General features: G+C 48.1%; 1 protein-coding gene across 2 annotated transcripts; it reads left to right on the top strand.

Annotated features, from left to right (window-relative positions):
* Positions 1–1,848: 1,848 nt before the first annotated feature.
* BZW1 (basic leucine zipper and W2 domains 1) lies at positions 1,849–17,488 on the top strand. Of its 2 annotated transcripts, XM_054970833.1 has the most exons (12): positions 1,849–2,098; positions 4,990–5,063; positions 10,441–10,617; positions 11,153–11,247; positions 11,391–11,456; positions 11,952–12,087; positions 12,707–12,816; positions 12,919–13,089; positions 14,575–14,721; positions 15,253–15,391; positions 16,828–16,950; positions 17,037–17,488. In XM_054970833.1, the coding sequence occupies exons 1-12, from the start codon at positions 1,974–1,976 to the stop codon at positions 17,066–17,068; spliced, it is 1,395 nt and encodes a 464-aa protein (XP_054826808.1). In that variant the 5' UTR covers positions 1,849–1,973; the 3' UTR covers positions 17,069–17,488. The 2 variants fall into 2 exon arrangements, with proteins under 2 accessions (XP_054826808.1, XP_054826809.1); XM_054970834.1 differs by lacking the exons at positions 1,849–2,098; positions 4,990–5,063; positions 11,153–11,247 and having other exon boundaries at positions 10,540–10,623.
* Positions 17,489–18,975: the final 1,487 nt, after the last annotated feature.

Genomic DNA, 18,975 nt, shown 5'->3' on the forward strand with positions numbered 1-18,975 from the left:
TAAAGACCAAACAGATTCCCAGGATAGCGCTCCCGTCATCAGATACAAGGAGTGGGGAAAGGAAGGAGTCCTAAAATCCAGGCAGGGTGGGGGTGGCATTGTAAAGCAGAGTGCCAGCAAGCTAGTTACAATAAATGTTGTAATTAGCTTGCTAGAGCCTGGGTGCAGAGTCTAGGTAATGGGCATCTGTACTGTGGTCTGAGAACCTGTTTGTTAAAGCAAGTCGGGCTGTCCCTGGTAGACTAGACCTGGAAGCAGCGACCTTGTTCCTTATAACCAGGAAGCTTTATTTAACATGCACAGGCTCTGGGAGTCTCCTGCCACAGAAGCGAAGAGCAACGCTCAACACAACTTTTTATGTCCTTTTGCAAAAAACCAAAAACCCAGGCACAGGGAACCAACAGAGAAGTTACTCCACAGCTTAACTCCAAGTATGGGAGAAGGAACATTAACCCCAGTGTTGCTATTTTACCCTTAAGCCTGGGAAGATTGACAGCTACCTTATTGTTGCCAATTTACCCTTGGGCCAGGTGTACCTGACCTGCTTTTGAATTTAAGGCTCCACATCAGACTTATATCAGGGCCTTAATTAAATTTCTCTGGAGAAATGCAAGAAAAATCACATGTCCTGATTCCATCCTGGGGGATCTATTGTTCCAAATTTGCAAATAAAGTTAATTTCAGCAATCTCACATAATGTTCCTTTGAAGCTTCTCTGCTTGACAATGGCTACACTTAGGTCAGCAACAGAATGTTCTGGCAGATTAAAATGTTCTCCCACTGGTTTTTGAATGTTGTGTGTGTGTGTGTGTGTGTGTGTGTGTGATTCGCTGTTGCCTCCAACTCATCCTGACCCTATGACTTAATGATCTCCAACACACCTTTTATTAACAGCCTTGCTCTGATCTTGCAAACTGGAGGTTGTGGCCTCCTTCACTGGGTCCAGCCATGTCCTGTGAGGTCTCTTCCCGCCGCCTTCCCCCTTTCGTAGCAGCCTGACCTTCCCCAGCAAGTCTGGTCTTCTCGTGATGCAACTGAGGCAGGAGAGCCTCAGTTTACCTTCTAGGGAGAAACCCTTGAGCTAGGAGCCGGAGGCTTCGCCACCATCTTTCCTGCCGCTCTGCCTGTCGCCTTAAATGCGTGCTCCTAGGAGCTGCCTGTGCTTCAGGGGGCCTCATGTCCGCCCTAGAACGGCTTACGTTCTGTTTCGGCATCTCTTCCATCTCTGTACTGGATCCTTCCTAATGTCTTTGCAATCTTGTGTGTGTCTACCCCGTGGCCTTGTTTATGGAAATGTCCTTGATCTCGACCGCACCAGCCCCACTCTATGTGATCCGCCCGGAGTCTCAGCCGGAAAGGCAGACCAAAAATGACAAAAAAAGTATTTTGGGAATTCTCAGCGACGACGAGGCTCGGAGCTCCCGGCACTGTTGGCAGCCGCGCGCGGGAGAGAGAAGCCGGTTGAAGGGGCAGCGCCGGAAGCCCCCCCCCCGGCCTTCCCGGAGGAGTCACGGCCGACTTCACCGCGCCGCAGGAAAGACTTGCCCCAGGGCCCCTTGCCCCAGGGCCCTCCCGGGACAGCCTGCTCTACTCCCCCCCCCGGCTCAGTGGACTCTGCCGCAAGCGAGGCCGCCAAAGCGCAGCGCGGACGCTTCCATTCACCCGGGGGGGGGGGTGTGGAGCTGGTGCTGGGGCGTCCGTTCCGATCTCACCGCCCACAACGGACGCGGTCCCTTCACGGCGTGACGTCGCAAGGGGACGGGCGAGCTCATTTCAACACGGGGGGGGGGCGGAGAGAGAAGGAGGGAGCGGAGCCGGGGGGGGGGCCGTCCTCCTCAGGCGCGCTGCGAACGAGGGCGCCTTTCTGGCGCGCTTTGCCCTCCGGGGCGGGTGTCCCGAGGCCCTCCCGCCGTCTCTGTGAGGGGGCGAGAGAGAATGGTCTCTCCCGCCCCCCCCCCCGCGCTGCTCTCGCGATGTTTCAGCGCCTGGCAGGGGAGGAGAGCGCCGCCGCCCCGCCTCAGACCGCCTTTCCCGACCTGTTCGCACCGCCCGCCAACGCTCCCGCTCCTCGCACCTTCCTTTCCTGCCTTCAAAGTCGGTGAGGCTCCGGGCCGCCGGGGAGGGGGGGGGTGAGGGGGGCAGCGGGCGGGCGGGGGGGGGCAGCGGGCGGCCCTTCCCCCCCCCATGGCGCCTCAACAGCCGCGCTGGCGCTGCCCCTCCCCCCACCGCGTCGCGCGCGGCCTGGCGGGTAACAAAGCCGCGGCCTCTGTTAGGTGGCGGCGGCGGCGGCGATGGCGCCGCTGAGGCGGGCGGGCGGGCGGGGCAGCGCGGGACACTCCGGCCTAGTCGAGGCGGCGCTGGCGGGAGACCTCCCCTTACCTCCCTCGGCGTTCCCGACCAGCTCCTGCAGCGGCCGCCTCCCCCCGGAGGGCTCGGTGCGTGGGCGGGAGCGGGGGTCAGGCGGGCCTCGTGGTTGCCAGCTCCCGGCGGGGAATTCCTGGCGATTCGGGGGCGGGGCTTGAGGAGAGAGAGAGCCCCCCCCCGCAGCCGCTTCCTCCCGGCCGGGGTGGCGGACGCGCTCCCGCCGCCGGCGGGGGGTTGGCAGGCCCCCTCGGCGCTGCTTTCCGGTCTGCGCCAGGCGGAGCCGCCCTGCGGGGGGGCGGGGCTGCGGGCGGGGGGGGCGGGGCGGCTCCTCACGTCAGGGGCGCGTGGGCGGGCAGGGGGCGGGCCTGGGAAGGGCGGGCCGGGGCGAGGGGCGCCCTCGTGGCTCGTCGGTTCGGGAGGCTGCGCGGCTGCCTCTTCGGACCCCACCGGAGGCCGCGCAGTTCCCAGGGCCGCCGCCGCCGCCGCCCCGCGGTCTCCTCGCGGAGGCCTCCGAGAAGGGGCCTGTTCTGCCTTCGGCTGCATCGCCCTCCCAGCGCCCCGGGAGCGCCCCCCCCCGCCCCTGCGCTCTCCCGCTGCAGCATCATTAACCCCCCGCTCGATTCCTCGCTGTTGCCACTCGCCTCTCTGATCGAGACCCTCTCCACTACAGGCACGCAGCGAAGCAGGCCGGGGATAAACGCGCCCTTTTAACGGTGGCTGTAAGCAATATTAAGGAGCGGCAACTCTGCTAGTGTGACCTTAGTTGTGTTACTTAACGCTTGAAACCTTTTCTGTAGAGGTTCTCCCTTTTCAATCCCCTGATTTAAGTTTAAGCTTGGCCTTGGATTCACAGCATGAGTTAGGGGGTGTGCTAAGCCCCTTGTAGACGATTGCAGAGAGAGAGAGAGAGAGACAATGGCTTAATTCAGATGCTTTGAAGCCATGACGTTAAGACCTGTGCTGTAGCTCCCATTCTCAAACTTCTCACATCCCAGGAACTTCCATTTTCATTTTAAGAAACTTAATGGACCCCCACTCCTCCCCATTGTGCCATGCGTGTCCTGTAGCATCCACAGAACAAAACAGAACGATCCTAGCAAATGTTAAGGAAAATGTCAGTCTTGTTTACACGTGGCCTACAAGGCTCGTAACTCTTGAGATTCTGATCCAAGAGCCGAGCAGTCTCATCCCTGGTTATGAAGGAATTTTGTGCAGGAGGCTGCCAGAAATGCCCTCTTCTTCCAGCCAGAGGCTGGCTGAGCAGGCGCGTGAGGGGAAGGAGCCTGGTAAGGCTTTCAGAGCTGATCATAGAAATGACAAGAGGCCCATAGCGCACGTCGCCCGTTTCCAGGACCCATATCAACAGAGGCGGTTGCTTGTCTGTGGGTGGGAAGTGTTGTCTCTGGCTATGTGGTGAAATCCCTTGTATTGGAAAAGTAGTGAAAACCAGTTCACTTCTATATCTGTAGGTCACTATGGCAACTGTACCCCCTTAAAGGCCCTCAGCAAATTACAGTTCCTGGATCTGTTAAATCCCAGCAACTAATTTTTTTCTGGTTAGTGGTCTGAGACTGTCTTGAAGCCTCGTGATGGCGGGGGGCTTATATGCCCTCCAGTGCTTTGAAAGTGGATTCTGCTTCCTTAGGCAGAGAATTCTTGCCCACCATTCCTGGCATACCCAGCGGGCTCTGTGTCAGCATTAGCTGGATGGGTGTGTGTGGGGGGGTCTCACTTGGGTCCTTTCGAAGCACTTTCATCCTGTGGGGAGTATCTTTGGGGCCACTAGGGGTCCTGGTTTGAGAAACACTGTGCTATGGTTAGAACACACCAGGAAAGGAAATCCACGTGGGAGGGAGAGAAGAGGGGGCATACCACCCACTGCACAACGCTGGTCTCCAAAACATTGTTTGGAGATTGGCTCACCTCAGACGTCATGAAATTCTGACACTGTGACACTCTTGGGTTTAAACATATCTGTACTGAGGAGAGATTTAAGGAGGAAGAGAGCCAGCTAGATGCTAAACTTTGTGAATTTTGTAAAATCACCTCACCTTCATAAAACACATGTCAGCTTTGCCTTTTGGATGTTTCTTAAGACAGCAGGGGACCTGACTGAGGCTCCCCAAGGAGGTGCTCTTCTTGTCTGAAGCTCAGCAGATCAAAGGGAGATGGTAACAATTGGGGTCTTGCATATGTGCAGCAAGTGTGCTCCTGGGAAGCAAGTGCTGTAAAAAAACAAGCAGCTGGCCTTTGTCCCAGTCGAGTTAAAATGGGGATGAGATCTTCCAAGTGCGTTCCCTTTGTTGCAGCATGGATTGTTTAACTCAAGGCTGCTTTGACTTTGGACGTTCTAGTTCTGCATGCACCAAGATGCTTACTTAATATTCCACGCAGAGGAAGTTCATACGGTGAACTGATTTGCCTTCAGGCTCCTGTGCCGCTGTAACAGTTTTTAGCCTGTTCTAGTAACACTTGTGCCATGGGGAAGCATTGGGATGTATTTCTGAAAGTGGCTTCCTTGTTATAAGCAGATGTTTTCCAGTAACTGGCTGGTGCTTTAACTGATTTTTTGTCATCTCTTAAGAGTAGCCTAACTTTAAAAAAATGATTTTTTTCTTTCTACAGGGTGTCTTTTATGAATAATCAAAAGCAGCAAAAGCCAACGCTATCAGGCCAGCGTTTTAAAACTAGGAAAAGAGGTAAGCCTAGTAGCGTTCCTGCTTATTTGAAAGATTTTCATCTATTACAAGTGGTCATTTTGAAGTTTTTAGCGATTTGGATGTGATGAAAGTGTGTGTGTGTGCTTCCTGTCAGGCAGAGTGCTGCAAGCAGGATGTCTTACTGCAGAGATTTTTATGTTTGCAACAATGGTAATTTCCCTTAAAGTTACTTTTACCTAAGCTAAGAACTTGTTTTTTCTTTCTCCTGGGAAGAGACTTTTAATCAGTTTTGAAGACACTCTTTGATTTATGCGTTGGAATTTGTTCACATAATAGTAATTTTAATAACATCAACATGGATGGATTTATTTAGAACATTTCTGTGCCATCTCTCCAGGTAACCTGCTCAAGCTGGTTTACAAGGGAGACCTGATAAAAACGCTAAACAGATAAAAATGGAAATTAACAAACTTTTAACAGCATGGAAAAACTCCAGCCAATGAAAAGGAGCAGCTTAAATTTAATAGCCTAAAGAGAGGGGCACACATCAGGCCAGAGCAGACTATAAAAACAGCTCAAAAGATTAATTCCTAATTAAAGCCTGGATAAAAAGGAGTACTTGAGAGAACCGTCTGTGCTAGGTGAGTCTCACAAGAAGACAAGATACCCCGCTACTGAAGAAGAAGCCCCGTCTCTGAATGCTTTGCCTCTGCAGGTAGGGCCGTGGAGCGGGGCCTGTGAGGAGGGTCTTCACTGGCAGGCTGGATAGCAAAGGAGAGGGGGTGCTTCGAGTACCCTGGTCCTAAGCCAGTTAAAGCGATAGCGGTATGCTTTGGATTGTGCGGAGAAACAAACGGGCAGCCAGCTTAAATTTTTCAGGACACGGGTGATATGATCCCTGTATCCTGGCACGGACAGTAGCCTGGCTGCCACACTTTGGACCAGCTGAAGTTTCTGGCCCATTTTCAAAGGCGGCTCACTTTTTCTTCCAAGGGGCTTTCAGGGAAGCAGGAAGTGATCAGTTAAGGTTTTAAGCAGATTGTGGCAATGGAAAGAAAGCAGCAACCAGCATTATCTACCGCCTTCGGCTTCATTCCACATGAGGTAAAAGCTCAGTGGGTGTTATCATCAGGAAAAGCCCACTCAGACACATGGGAGTTAATCAAACGTGAAGTGAAGTGGGTGACTAGTGAGGACTAGGAACTGGAGGACGACCGTGGAGCATATCCCTCAAAAGTAAGAGAGATGAGTGGTCCCATTTCCTCCTGAGAGTTCATCCACGGATCAAAATCCGAGTGGTTCAGTACCTAGGAGGGGATGGAGGGGGGGGGGATACAAGTTTTTCTCCAAGCTTTCAAAGGATGCCAGAACTAAGGACTTGTGCTTTATTTAACACGGCCTCTGGATGGGGCAGGCAGTCTGCTGGGCGTAGTCCAGTCTGCTGTGTGGCGAGTGGGATTGCTTGGGGACAGGAACCTGTGAGTATTCACTGTGTGAAGGGCTCCCTGTTGTTTCTCTTCAGTACAGTAGCGTTTGTGCTGTGCACAGAGATAGGTGTAGCTTAACCTTGTTAAGTCTTAAAGGCAAAACTTCACTCTGTAAAGGAATGTTTTGGTGAAATTTCATTTTAATGAGTGACTTGGTCTGAGAAGTTTGAATAATCTCAGTGTACATTACATGAACTGCTCCTCCAGGATATCATGGCATAAAACAGTTTGGCATTCAGGGGGACATTCAGTTTTTGATATTTACAGCTGGGATGCTTTTACAGTGTGACTTAAATTTTGTCACGTGGGATAGCAAGAAAACTTACTGCATGGAGTTTGTAGAATCCAAGCAAATGGGAGGTTAGGCAGAAAGGAGAGCCGATCGGAAGTAGTCTTGCTCTTCATACTCGGCATGTGAGCTAGAAGGCACACGTGACGTGATCCCACGGAGCTGGTCGCTGGATCGCAAAGGCTCATTATGTTAAGTTGAGTAGGACTCCCCCTCCCTGTTATTTGGAATGAGTCTCATTTGATTCAGTGGCATTTACTTCCCAATTAACATAAACTTAGAGCATCAAGATGGGAAATTAACTTGGCGGAATCCTCGATGCAGCCACATGCGCTTTTTTATTGCATCCATGTCCCACATCTGTACATGAGATCTATGTATAGGTCTGTACACCTGTATCCATCTATATTAAAGGTGTTGATAGATGCGAGTCTTGCTTTTCTGCTTCAGACCCAAACATCTCCCCGGCTGTGGCTCTCTCTCTGTATCCCACCTGTTCTTCCATCTGGGAACTGGGTGTGACTTGCTTTGGTTCCCAGAAGGTCTCCCAACCTGCACTTCTGAACTTGCTTGGCTGCTCTGAGGTTGCTGAATCGTGGCTCCCGTCAGTCCTTGGGACACTTAGTCAAATGGATCCAGCAGGAGGTTCAGACCCGGTTGGATCCTGTAAGAAATTTAGCCCGATCTTGTAGCTTCAAGAGAAGTAATTACGCAGTAAACCATTCACATGTTATAAACGAACAGGTAATTAATAATAATACGTTTATTGCTTTTCCGGCCGAAGCCATAAGCCATACAAACACCAACAAAATGTGAACTGTACACTTGAACATACCCAATTCACATAGACATAACTCGTCATTATCACTTTATCTAAACTCATGAAAATCTTGTTTCTTTATCACCGTGGCTAAAAAAGGAAGCCACTAACAGGTAATTAAAATAATTTCAGAGATTTAGGAACCAAAATAAACCTTTTTAGAGATGTCAAGGCCCCGAAAATGATCTCACCCTATACTGAGGATTTTTTTCAAGTACTCACAATTGTCTTGCATAAAAATCTACAATTTTAGAAAATGATTACAGCAGACATATACAGCATTTCAAGGATATTTAAATGTGACTTGTTTTATCCACAGCTAACATGCTATAATTATAGTATATTATAATTATACATTATAGTATATTTTTTTACCTTGAATATACTATAATGTATTTTATACTTTATCGAAGAGTTTGGTGTTAACTCGACATCCAAAAAGGCTACCAGTCCTATTGTAACTGATCAAGACGATTCCTGTGCACATCTATCGTTTCTGATTTCATTTGTTTATTATAAAATTTTTGTGTTCTATTTCCAACTTTATTTTTCCTGCCTCTCAGATGGCAAAAACCAAGATACGTGAGCTAATGTGGAACCAGAGACAGCCGTTTGCGGCTCATTTGCTCTCTAGTACTGGGCCTGTTAGCAATTTTGCTCATAGAAAGTGAAGGCCTTTATCTGTTTAAATTTCATAAATATACCAAATAGTACAGTTGTAAAAAGTCTGCCAAGAAAACGTCGTGATGCGACATCCCCCGTGGGTCAGTAATGACTCATTGCTTGCCTTTACCTTTTATATGTAGATTGTATTGTAAATTAGTTACTTAGTTCATTTATATCCCCCCGTTCTCCTCAGTGTAGACCTCTCCTCCATTTTATCCTCACAGTAACCAATGAGGCAGGGTAGGTCAGAGAGTGGTGACTGGCCCAGGGTCCCTCAGTAAGCCTTCAGAGCAGAGGAGCGATTCTGACCTGGGTCTCCAAGAAACTTTACACTTTGTATGTTTTCACTCATGTTCTTTAATTGGATACTCGTGGGGTATTAGATTGCTTTTGTTTCGAGAGTAGTGAAATACGTCAAGCCTTTCCCCAGAAGTAACGGGGCCGTGTCCTCCACTAGGTCCCCCAGTTTTGCAGCTGTCTTGCACTGGCAATAATGATTTGGGGTGCTCTGGTAGAGACAAGTGGACTGACACGAGGAAGCTGGTTAGTCAGAGGCCTTTATGGTTGATAACATCATACTTGAGAATACAAACTCATGAAGGTTGTGCTTTTCTTTTAAAGATAATCAGAACATCATGAGAACTGGGATACTTGGGAGTTCCAAAATACTAAGATTTATATCTTGGGAACTCCTGGTAAAGGTTGCTTCCAGTGCCATTCTCAGTAGAGTTACTGTAGGCTAAGCCCACTGCTTAGGATTGTACTGTTAGCACGGTTAATGTCAAATGTTCTGCTTTAGAATTTTAAAGAGCGCCGCCCTGTCTTTAGGTAAGACTGAAGGGTTGCGCAGGTGTGCATTCATGATTTCCATGGCTTGAAAGGTGGCCAGCATCCTAGCAGATACTTCAGGTTTCTGGTGTCAGCTATGCCATGTGGGAGCATCACTGTCATAACATAATAACAACATTCGATTTATATACCGCCCTTCAGGACAACTTAATGCCCACTCAGAACGGTTTACAAAGTGTTATTATTACCCCACAACAATCACCCTGTGAGGTGGGTGGGGCTGAGAGAGCTCCAGAGAACTGTGACTCGCCCAAGGTCACCCAGCTGACTTCAGGTGGAGGAGTGGGGAATCAAACCCGGCTCTCCAGATTAGAGTCCCGTGCTCTTAACCACTACACCAAACTAGAACAAATATGGAACCTTAAAGGATGGCGGACTTTTGGGGGCAGGGTTCTGCTAATCATTTTGTCTGGGAACCCAGTTATTTAAAGGATTTGACTGTAATCCCTTAAAACTGAGTCATGCTGTACATGTACTCGCTATTCTGACTGTTCTGTGCATAATGTTGCTCCCCTTGCCTCTAGTGCACATTAAACACCAGTTGTTGTATTAGCAGGTTCTTTAACTTAGCAGTCTATTGGGTGAAATTACTTTACCGTGGTGGCTTGGATGCTGCTTTGTACTACTGCAGACTTGATGGTGATGGGGCACATAGAACCCAAGTCAGAAATGCTGGCCAAGAGCGCCTGGGGCCCCTGTCTCCCAGAGGCAGGCCGGTTCCCAGCCTCCAAAGGCTTGCTTATTTATTTGTTTAGGTTTTTATGCCCCATTTTTATACTCAGTGGGGCTCGGTGTCTGTCATTCTTCTCCTCCATTTTATCCTCACAATGACAGACCTGTGAGGTAGGTTGGACTGAGTGACTGGCCCGGTGTCTCCGAGCAAGATTCCCTTGCAGTATAGGGATTCCCGCTTGGGGTCCCCCAGATCTAGTCTGGCGCTCTGTCCACTGCAACACACTGTTCTCAGTGCATGGCTTACGCGACCAACTTTGCATTCTGTTTCTCACAATCTCACTCTCAAACGATATCCCAGAACGTTCTTTTGCATACAGCTGGCTGGATCCTCCACACGGACTGGAAGGGGCCTTGTGGGTGCAAGTTTTTCCCACCTTCCCCAGCAGCTTCTTGTAACCCTGGATAGCTGCTCTTGGGGAATAGGGAGGCTGCGGTGAAGAGAAGGATGAGATCTCCCCCCCTCCTCCTCTTCAGCCAGTAGGATCTCTTGGTCAGGGTGGGGACAAAAGGCGTTCTTGGCTTGTAAGATCTAACCCCACATTGGTTTTTTTTTAATCAATATTTTTGCAGATGAAAAAGAGAGGTTTGACCCCACTCAGTTTCAGGACTGTATTATTCAAGGTTTAAATGAAACTGGCAGTGACTTGGAAGCAGTAGCAAAATTTCTTGATGCTTCTGGAGCAAAGCTTGATTATCGCCGCTATGCAGAGACACTCTTCGACATTCTGGTGGCTGGCGGAATGCTGGGTAAGTGTCCCCTTAGACCAGGTCTTCATCAGCATGTTGCGTGCGCGCGTGTGTATTGTAACTGTCAGATCAGTTGGCTCACTTCTGCTGTTTCTGTATCCTCTGCACCCCCTAAAGACTTAAATGTGGCACTACTTTCAGTGCATTTCGGTGTTTTCATTTAGCAAGCATCTACAAAACATACTGATCCAGAAGCAGGGTATGCTCTGTGAGATTAAATACTTTTAAGTATTCACTGATGCTCAGTACAGTCGTTATTTCAAGCTACTCATTGGCATTCAAGTGTTCTCACAAAAGACACACGACTGGACTCTTAGTACTTAACAGCGGGAAGGGTTTTTAAAAAAAATCTTAGTTTATTTGTCCCAAGTCAATATAAGCAATGTGGTTACTACAGCTTTCATTCGGTGAAGCTAAAACATTTTGAGCAGTGCTGGGTGATCTCGTTGGCTGAAATGAGAGCATGTTTGTGTGTGTGTGTGTGGGGGGGGGGTGTATTGATTTTCTTGTAACCTCAGTGTCCATTTCTTCATAGCCCCCGGTGGCACATTGGCAGATGACATGATGCACACAGATGTCTGTGTATTCGCAGCACAGGAAGACCTAGAAACGATGCAAGCATTTGCTCAGGTTAGTTCTGAACACTGGAACCGTTTTTAGTTACATCTCTTTAAGAATATAACGGCATCCAGAGGCAAGATGGAACAATGGTAGCTTTGTAACGAGTGCTGAAGCCCCTTTCTTAGCGCATAACCGCCTGTTTTGTTTTACAGGTCTTTAACAAGCTGATCAGGCGTTACAAATACCTGGAAAAAGGCTTTGAGGATGAAGTCAAAAAGGTTCGTTGTAAAATGAAGTGACAGGATAGTCTTGCATGTTGGCTGCCTGGGATAGCAGAGTCTTTGACAGGAAACAAGTGGGATGGCTACTTACAAGCCTGGCCCAGACTACCCAGAGAGAGCCAGTGTGGCGTGGCGGTTAAGAGCGGCAGGACTCTAATCTGGGGAACCCGGTTGGATTCCCCACTCCTCCTCCACTTGAAGCCAGCTGGGTGACCCTGGGGCCAGTCGCGGCTCTCTCAGCCCCACTCGCATCGAAGGGTGTTTTGTTGTGGGGATAATAACAACATAGTTTGTAAACCGCTCGGAGTGGGTGTTAAGTCATCCTGAAGGGCGGTATATAAATTTAATGTTGTTGTAGTTATTACTTAATGAACCTCCCTGTGAGAAAGTGATAGTATTTACCGTGCCTGTAGATATCATGGTAGTGTTTCCGTATGGGTTCAGTGCCTTGCATGATTGAAAATGTTGACTCAGCCATCCTTCCTCTTGCAGTTGCTGCTATTCTTGAAAGGTTTTTCAGAGTCTGAGCGGAACAAGCTGGCCATGCTGACGGGTATTCTTTTGGCCAATGGGACACTTAATGCATCAATTCTCAACAGCTTATATAATGAGAATCTTGTCAAGGAAGGTAACTTGGGGTATAGCTGCTTGGGGGGGGGGGCGTGTGTTCTGATGCCAGGAACTTCCGTTATGCTCTGTGCTTGGAGAAAGCTCAGGGGTCTGCATGGTTGGTGGCTAGTTAAGCTTGCTTCCCAGGTTAGATTTTAAATAGCATGGCAACTTGGCATAAACAGAAGGGAACGTAGAGGATATATCGAATACGAAGACTGGCATTAGAGCCTGAGTCACATTAGGAGTGGAGAACTCCGTAACATATTGGGTGCCTGTCCAAGCTGACCTTGTGAACACGGGCCTTTGACCTGCATTCCCAGAATCTACTTTATAAATAAAGCTCAGGCATCGTAAAGAGAGAGAATGAGCAGCAAGGTCCCCACCTTTCTGGAATCTGTAGCAGGCTTCTTCCCAGTGCAGTCTTTACATGCAAGACACGGTGAGCTTCTGGATTATAGAGTGTTTTCTCATGCATGCAATCTCTTTCTGGTAAATGATTGCATGTAAAAACAGAGAGAAAGAATTCCAACCTTCAGAATTCTTGTAGCTACCCGGGAAGGACACGTGAAGCATGCAGAAGTCTAGGATTTGGAGCAAGCTCTTCTGATTAAATAACCCTTCAACTTCTCACACAGGCGTTTCAGCAGCCTTTGCGGTAAAGCTGTTCAAATCATGGATAAATGAAAAAGATATCAATGCAGTGGCTGCTAGCCTCCGTAAAGTTAACATGGACAACAGGCTGATGGTAAGCGATGAACTCTTAACTCCTTTAATTGGGAAAGTGGAACAACTTCAAATGTTGTGTCCCTCGATTGTACTCTGCAATTAATCAATGTAAACATTGCAGGAACTTTTTCCAGCCAACAAACAAAGCCTTGAACACTTCACAAAATATTTCACGGATGCGGGATTGAAGGAACTTTCTGAATATGTGCGGAACCAGCAAAGCATAGGGGCTCGTAAAGAGTTGCAGAAAGAACTTCAGGAGCAGATGTCGCGTGGGGATCCATTTAAGGATGTATGTACACTCTCCGTTCGTGGCCTGTGCAATACCTGGCCGCTCTGAAAGTATCTTTACTGCATTTAATGGCTGTTTGAAATGGCAGAAGCTAGAAATGTAAATGAGAGCAGATTGGCTTTCTACTGACTAGTCATGCGGTTATTGCATGCAAAGGGCTTGCACACGCATCACTCTGACTCTCGCAATCACATCTGTTACGAATTAGGTGGCCATGGTATCATCTGCCTTACTGGCTAAGATTTTACAGTTGGTACTGAGTGTGGTTAAACAACATTGATAAAACACTGATAAAATTAATAGCTTCACAAATCTGTAATAATAAAAGAGCCATTCTCAGGAAATACCTTTTAAAAGGCAACTAGCAAACAGAGCAGGACATGTTCTGGTCAGTCCTTAAGCAGCCACCAGTCTTTGGCTAATAGATACAATTAAAGCAAGTAAGGAATTGCCTGGAATTATGAAACATCAATAGTGTGGCTTGATATACCTGCAGTAGGTGTTGAAAAATCTTGTTTGCACATGTTAAATGTTTGTTAAGGAGCTTCAGTGAAGACAGCATCCTCCGCTTTCTAGAGATGGAAATGCAGGGGGAGCAAAAACGGGGCTGTCCCGCTTGATTCTCTGAACAGTCCTCTGAACAGGCTAGGCTGAGAAATCGTAGTTGGCCTCGGGCAACTCATGGGGCTCTGCAGCTGAGTGGGAATTTGGGCCTCCGCCTCCCTGGTCAGAAGCCAGCCCTGCCCAAACTGGCTTCCGTAACGCCATGCAGAGTTACTTTTACTGCTGGCCCCGGAGTGTTCCACCTTGATTCTGCATTGTGGCAGAAGCGGAGCTCTGTTGGGCTGTGGGCACTGCTTCAGCGGTCCATTGGGAGGAAGCAGGGTGGGCCCTTGCCGTTTGCACGGGCCTGACTTGCACCGTTCCCCTCTTCTGTCCTTGATGGGGGCGTGTTGCGTGATCAGATGTTCATACAGTGGGCCTAATATCTGATCTGTGTAAGGGCAGGGGGCCCCTTACTGAATGCACGGATGCTGGGCACACATGATACAAGGGCCCTCCGGAGTCCCAGCCGTGCCCTTCCTTCGTAGGGCTGTTTAATGTTACTCAAAATGCTTCTGCCTCAAAGAGCCCCCCCCCCAGGCAGTTTTTCTCCAGAGCCGTGTGAGTGAGACCCTGGCGTGGAAGAGAATCAGAATGTGTCCTGTGTCTGACTGGTGTGTTCCAAGTGTGTGAAACCACCACTTCAGCCTTGAGTTCTGAGGTTGGTATTCTGAAGCATTTGGAGTCTCTCCCTGACGGACGCCCAGTGTACCAGTGCGTGGTGCCAAATAGGGTGGCCCTGCTACTCCTGTAGAAGGGGCATCTCAGTTGGTGTTCAGGTTTGAGGTAGGGTAGTTGTATTTGAAAAATGTTCCAAGCAACACTTGTCTGGATGGGAAGGAAGAATAGTGGATAACTTGCCCCAATTCTCTTTATTCTCAGATCATCTTGTATGTCAAGGAGGAGATGAAGAAAAACAACATATCGGAACAGACTGTGATAGGCATTATCTGGTCTAGTGTGATGAGCACTGTGGAGTGGAACAAAAAGGAGGAGCTGGTAGCAGAGCAAGCCATCAAGCACTTGAAGGTATTTGCACGCGGACTTCGCTTAGGTCAATGGATTTGCTCCTGTTGATAGAACTGAAAGGATGCTGACGTGCAGGTTTGGTTAGCAGCCGTGAAGCTTCACACAGTGAACACAGAAATGAGGTCAGATTTTTCCAATGGATTCTGCACTGGTGTCTTTTACCTAAAGGTGTAGTACCTGATTCAGAGGACGCCTTTAAAATGCAGTCTGAAAATGCAAAGCCTACACCACAGGAGTGTTTATAACAACATTGAGCTCCTAAACCTCTGCAAAGTTTATTAGAAGTTCACCTTCCCATAAAAGCATTTAATTCTGATGCTTATTACAGAGTGTTCAGAAGCGGCTGCAAACGCTGACCTTTCCTCTGATCCTTTTCCCCTTGAAGTAAGACTTCTAGCAGCAAAGTTTGGAACCGTACAGGCTTCGCACATTTGCCACAGGAAGCTATTAACTGAGCTTGCGTGTCATGCTTCTCACGTGTAACAAGCTGTGTATGGTGGCTGGGAAACGTGACTCTCATCTTTCCCACAGCAATACAGCCCTCTCCTCGCTGCCTTTACCACCCAAGGTCAGTCTGAACTGACGCTGTTGCTCAAGATTCAGGAGTACTGTTATGACAACATCCACTTCATGAAGGCCTTCCAGAAAATAGTGGTGCTCTTCTACAAAGGTAATTAAATGTATAATTTGACTCCAGGTGAAACCTGAAATCCAACTTGTACCTTCCGAAGGCTTGCAGGGAGAAAAGCACAGTTGCACCTTAACGTTGTAACAGAGGCTCGGCAGAGAGCTCAAAGAACTTTTAAACTTCCTAAGCCGTTATGGTCGCTGGATGTTAAAATAAAGCATTGGTCAGCCATTTTGAAAGAGCTGTGGACTCCGAGCGCTTTCCCCCTGTTCTTCAGCCTTGCCTGTTTTGGTATTGCCGGTTAACGTCTTGTATAATATTTTTTGGGCAGTAAGGGGTGGGCGGAAACTAGGTCATAGTTGGTGGCATCCTCTACTTTCAGCAGTCTCCCCTACAGTTCATTCACGCATGGAAAAATTGCTGCGTCTTGGCATTGGCACTGCGTTTGCTGAATGGCAGCAACTGTATTTCATTATAGAACAGAGATTCTGGCCTACCCTGTGCTGCTTGATTCTTGCAATATAGGCCAAAAGCCAAGCCATGTTTAACTGTTAAAGAGTCTGGCAAAATGCTCAAGACTTCATTACTTTTTATGTAGTAGGAGACGGCAAAGTGGGACTTACACTTGTGTAACTGAGGCCGTGATTTCCAAGTGAGCAAGGAAGTTATGATTGTCTTAGTGGCTTATCTTCTTTCAATTTAACTATCTACTTGGTGGCTATGGACGCTTGCAATAACGTACAGAGCCCCATTTCCAATACTGCTTCAAGTCTCCAAGGCTCAAGTATTTTTTCCCCTACTTGAGAGGGGTTGGGTGTCAGAAAAAATACCTTACTGACCCTTGGGGGGGGGATGTTTTTTGGCAGACTTTTTATGGGATGGTTTGCCGTTACCTTCCCCAGTCATCTACACTTTACCCCCAGGAAACTGGGTACTCATTTTACCGACCTTGGAAGGTTGTAAAGCTGAGTCAGCTACCTTAACCTGGCTTGTGCCGGGATCGAACTCAGGTCATGAGCAGAGCTTGGGCTGCAGTACTGCGGCTTACCACTCTGCGCCATGGGGCTCTTATACCTATGGCAAGACAAAGGCTTAAATATTCTTAAGAGGTCGTGGTCAGGTTTAGAGTGATGAATCGCTTTCCTTCCATTGCACCTTTTTCTAGATAAGGTGTAAGGGCGTCTTCCACAGTTTGTCTTCCTGCAAGAAACTTATTCCGTGGTAAAAGCTAAATGGGTTCTCTGAAACCTAGATGAGCATCCTATGAAGAGAGAATTTTTATATAAACGCCTGAGGCAGGTGTGATCCAGCTACACAGCAGACGTCTTGCATCAGCGTGTTAGTGTTAGGTCTCTTGACATCTACAGCCCAGACATGGCAGTGAATCAGTCCTGCCAGCAGTGGCAAGCACTTGTGTGGAAGCCATTCTGCACTGGACTTGGCTTCATGTAGTTTATGAAATGTCTTGTTTTCAACAGCTGAGGTGTTAAGTGAAGAACCCATTCTCAAGTGGTATAAAGACGCACACCTTGCCAAGGGGAAGAGCGTCTTTCTGGAGCAAATGAAAAAGTTTGTAGAATGGCTCAAGAACGCTGAGGAAGGTAAATGGTGTCACTGGAACCGTCATTGGGTTATTGCACTATAGCAGCGCAAGGCGTGTACTCATGATGGACTTTTTTTCTTTCAGAATCGGAATCTGAAACGGAAGAAGGTGACTAAGTTGTCAAGCTGTCAACAGTAAAGCAAACAGGAGCTGTAGATAAACTGTTCATGTCTCGTGTCTTTTTGATTCTTGCATCCTACCTCCCTGTATCAAGCATGATATAAGGGCTCTCATTGCAAATTTATTTTGTGTTTTCTATGGTTATTAGAAAACACTGAATTTAGGTTTTTTAAAACCATGTGTTGGTAGCTTACAGGAGCTATAAAATTTGATCCTAACATTGCGTTAATCCTTTCAGTTACATTCTACCTCCTGTATTTTCTACTGTAACATAATTTAAGGCCTTCCACAATTCGAATTCATTTTATCCCTGGGTTTTCTATAAAGTTTACAGGTAGACATGATTGGGGGAGGGGTGGGGAATTTGTTATACAAATTCTGTTTGCAAATTAAACTGTACAAGTATCCAAAGTCAAGAGGCCAAATGTGTGGTTTTGTTGGGGGGATGGGGGGGGTAACTAAACCTTGGGTATAAATGGATTTTCACCACATCAGCCTCCGGCACTCCCACTACGGCCGTTTGGGCTACAGTGCTTTTGCCTTCAGCTTCCTGGTTCTAGTATTCTGTTCGTGCCGTTTTAATGTTGTAGCGAAGCCTTGCCTAATCATTCATATTTTGTCCGCAAAAGATGATCTAATTAAAGAATTGAAAGACTTGCCCCTTTTGGTGTTCAAAGCACTTCTCATACACACACGATGTATTAATCCTTAAAACAGCTTTGCTATCCCCATACCGTTGGTTGAGGCACGAGTCAGAGAGGCTTGCTTAAGGCTGCGTGGGGAATGAGACTCGGGTTTTTTCCTGGTTCCTCTTTCTAGAGTACAGCCCATTTAGGGCCATGGACCTGTGGTAGCTTAACGGAGCAGCAAGGGTTTTTAAAATGGAAACAAAGTGAAAGTAAAGGTTCAGTTGCTTAATAACAGAATTAAAGAGGATGGGTGTCAAAATATTTCGTTCTGCAGTAGTGTTGACCTCTGTGAGGGTCTGTCCGTAGAACATGGAGGCTTCCAATTTCATCTAGTGAATATGAAACTGCCTGCAGTTCTCTAGAACTTGAAGGGCAGCAGCTCACCAAACTGCTGCTTCCTAGGTTAGAGATCACCTTTACTTAGGCACTACCCCCAAAAATAGTGGTTGCTAGAATCCAGTAGTTAAGCACCCAAGAAGGTGGTCCTAATAGTGTTAAACTTAAATCAGCTTTAGAAATTGAATGGGTTTCACTGTGTTCAGCTGAGGAGCGGGGAATGAGTCTCGCTGCTTCTCCCGCCCCCCCTGCTGCGGGGGGTGCAACAGGGAAAGCGGGGGGGGGAGCTGGGGAGCCCTGCTAGCAGAAATCCCTTCCAACTGCGGAGACTGCCCGTGGGATCCAAGGCGTCGCTATACCAGTACTACCCACTTGGTGGTCAGCGGTGCTTGATGCGCTGCTCCAGCTGTTCTGTGTACCATTCCCTGCTGCGGCCCCTCTGTGCCAGGAAGGGGGTGGGGCGGACGTGCGCTTGGGAGGCGGTTTCCACTTCCAAACAGACAAAAGAGAACAGGCCAAAGCTAATGGAACAAGCGAAGAGTATTTTATTATCCAAGGGGGAAAATCCCTATTTATTTTGTTATAAAGCTTTTTCAGGGAAATCTGCTAGTCGTCCTGTTTTGTTACGGCACGAATGAAAAACAGTTACTCAGTGAGAGGAACGATTCAAGCCCTAAAGCTGCAGGGAAGTCCCCTTCGGGCTGCCCTCTTTGGCTGCAGCAGGAGGCAGGTGCTGGCTGGACCTGAGCACACTGGTTCTTCCAGAGGAAAGGCAGCTCCTTTGCTGATCTTTCTCGGGAGCCTGTGAGTCAGTCTTGCTGAATAAAATGAGACCCACCCCCAAGTAAACAAGCAAAAGATGATGTGTTGTTGTCCCT

The sequence above is a fragment of the Eublepharis macularius genome, chromosome 2, assembly GCF_028583425.1.
Source record: "Eublepharis macularius isolate TG4126 chromosome 2, MPM_Emac_v1.0, whole genome shotgun sequence".
Classification (NCBI taxonomy): Eukaryota; Metazoa; Chordata; class Lepidosauria; order Squamata; family Eublepharidae; genus Eublepharis; species Eublepharis macularius.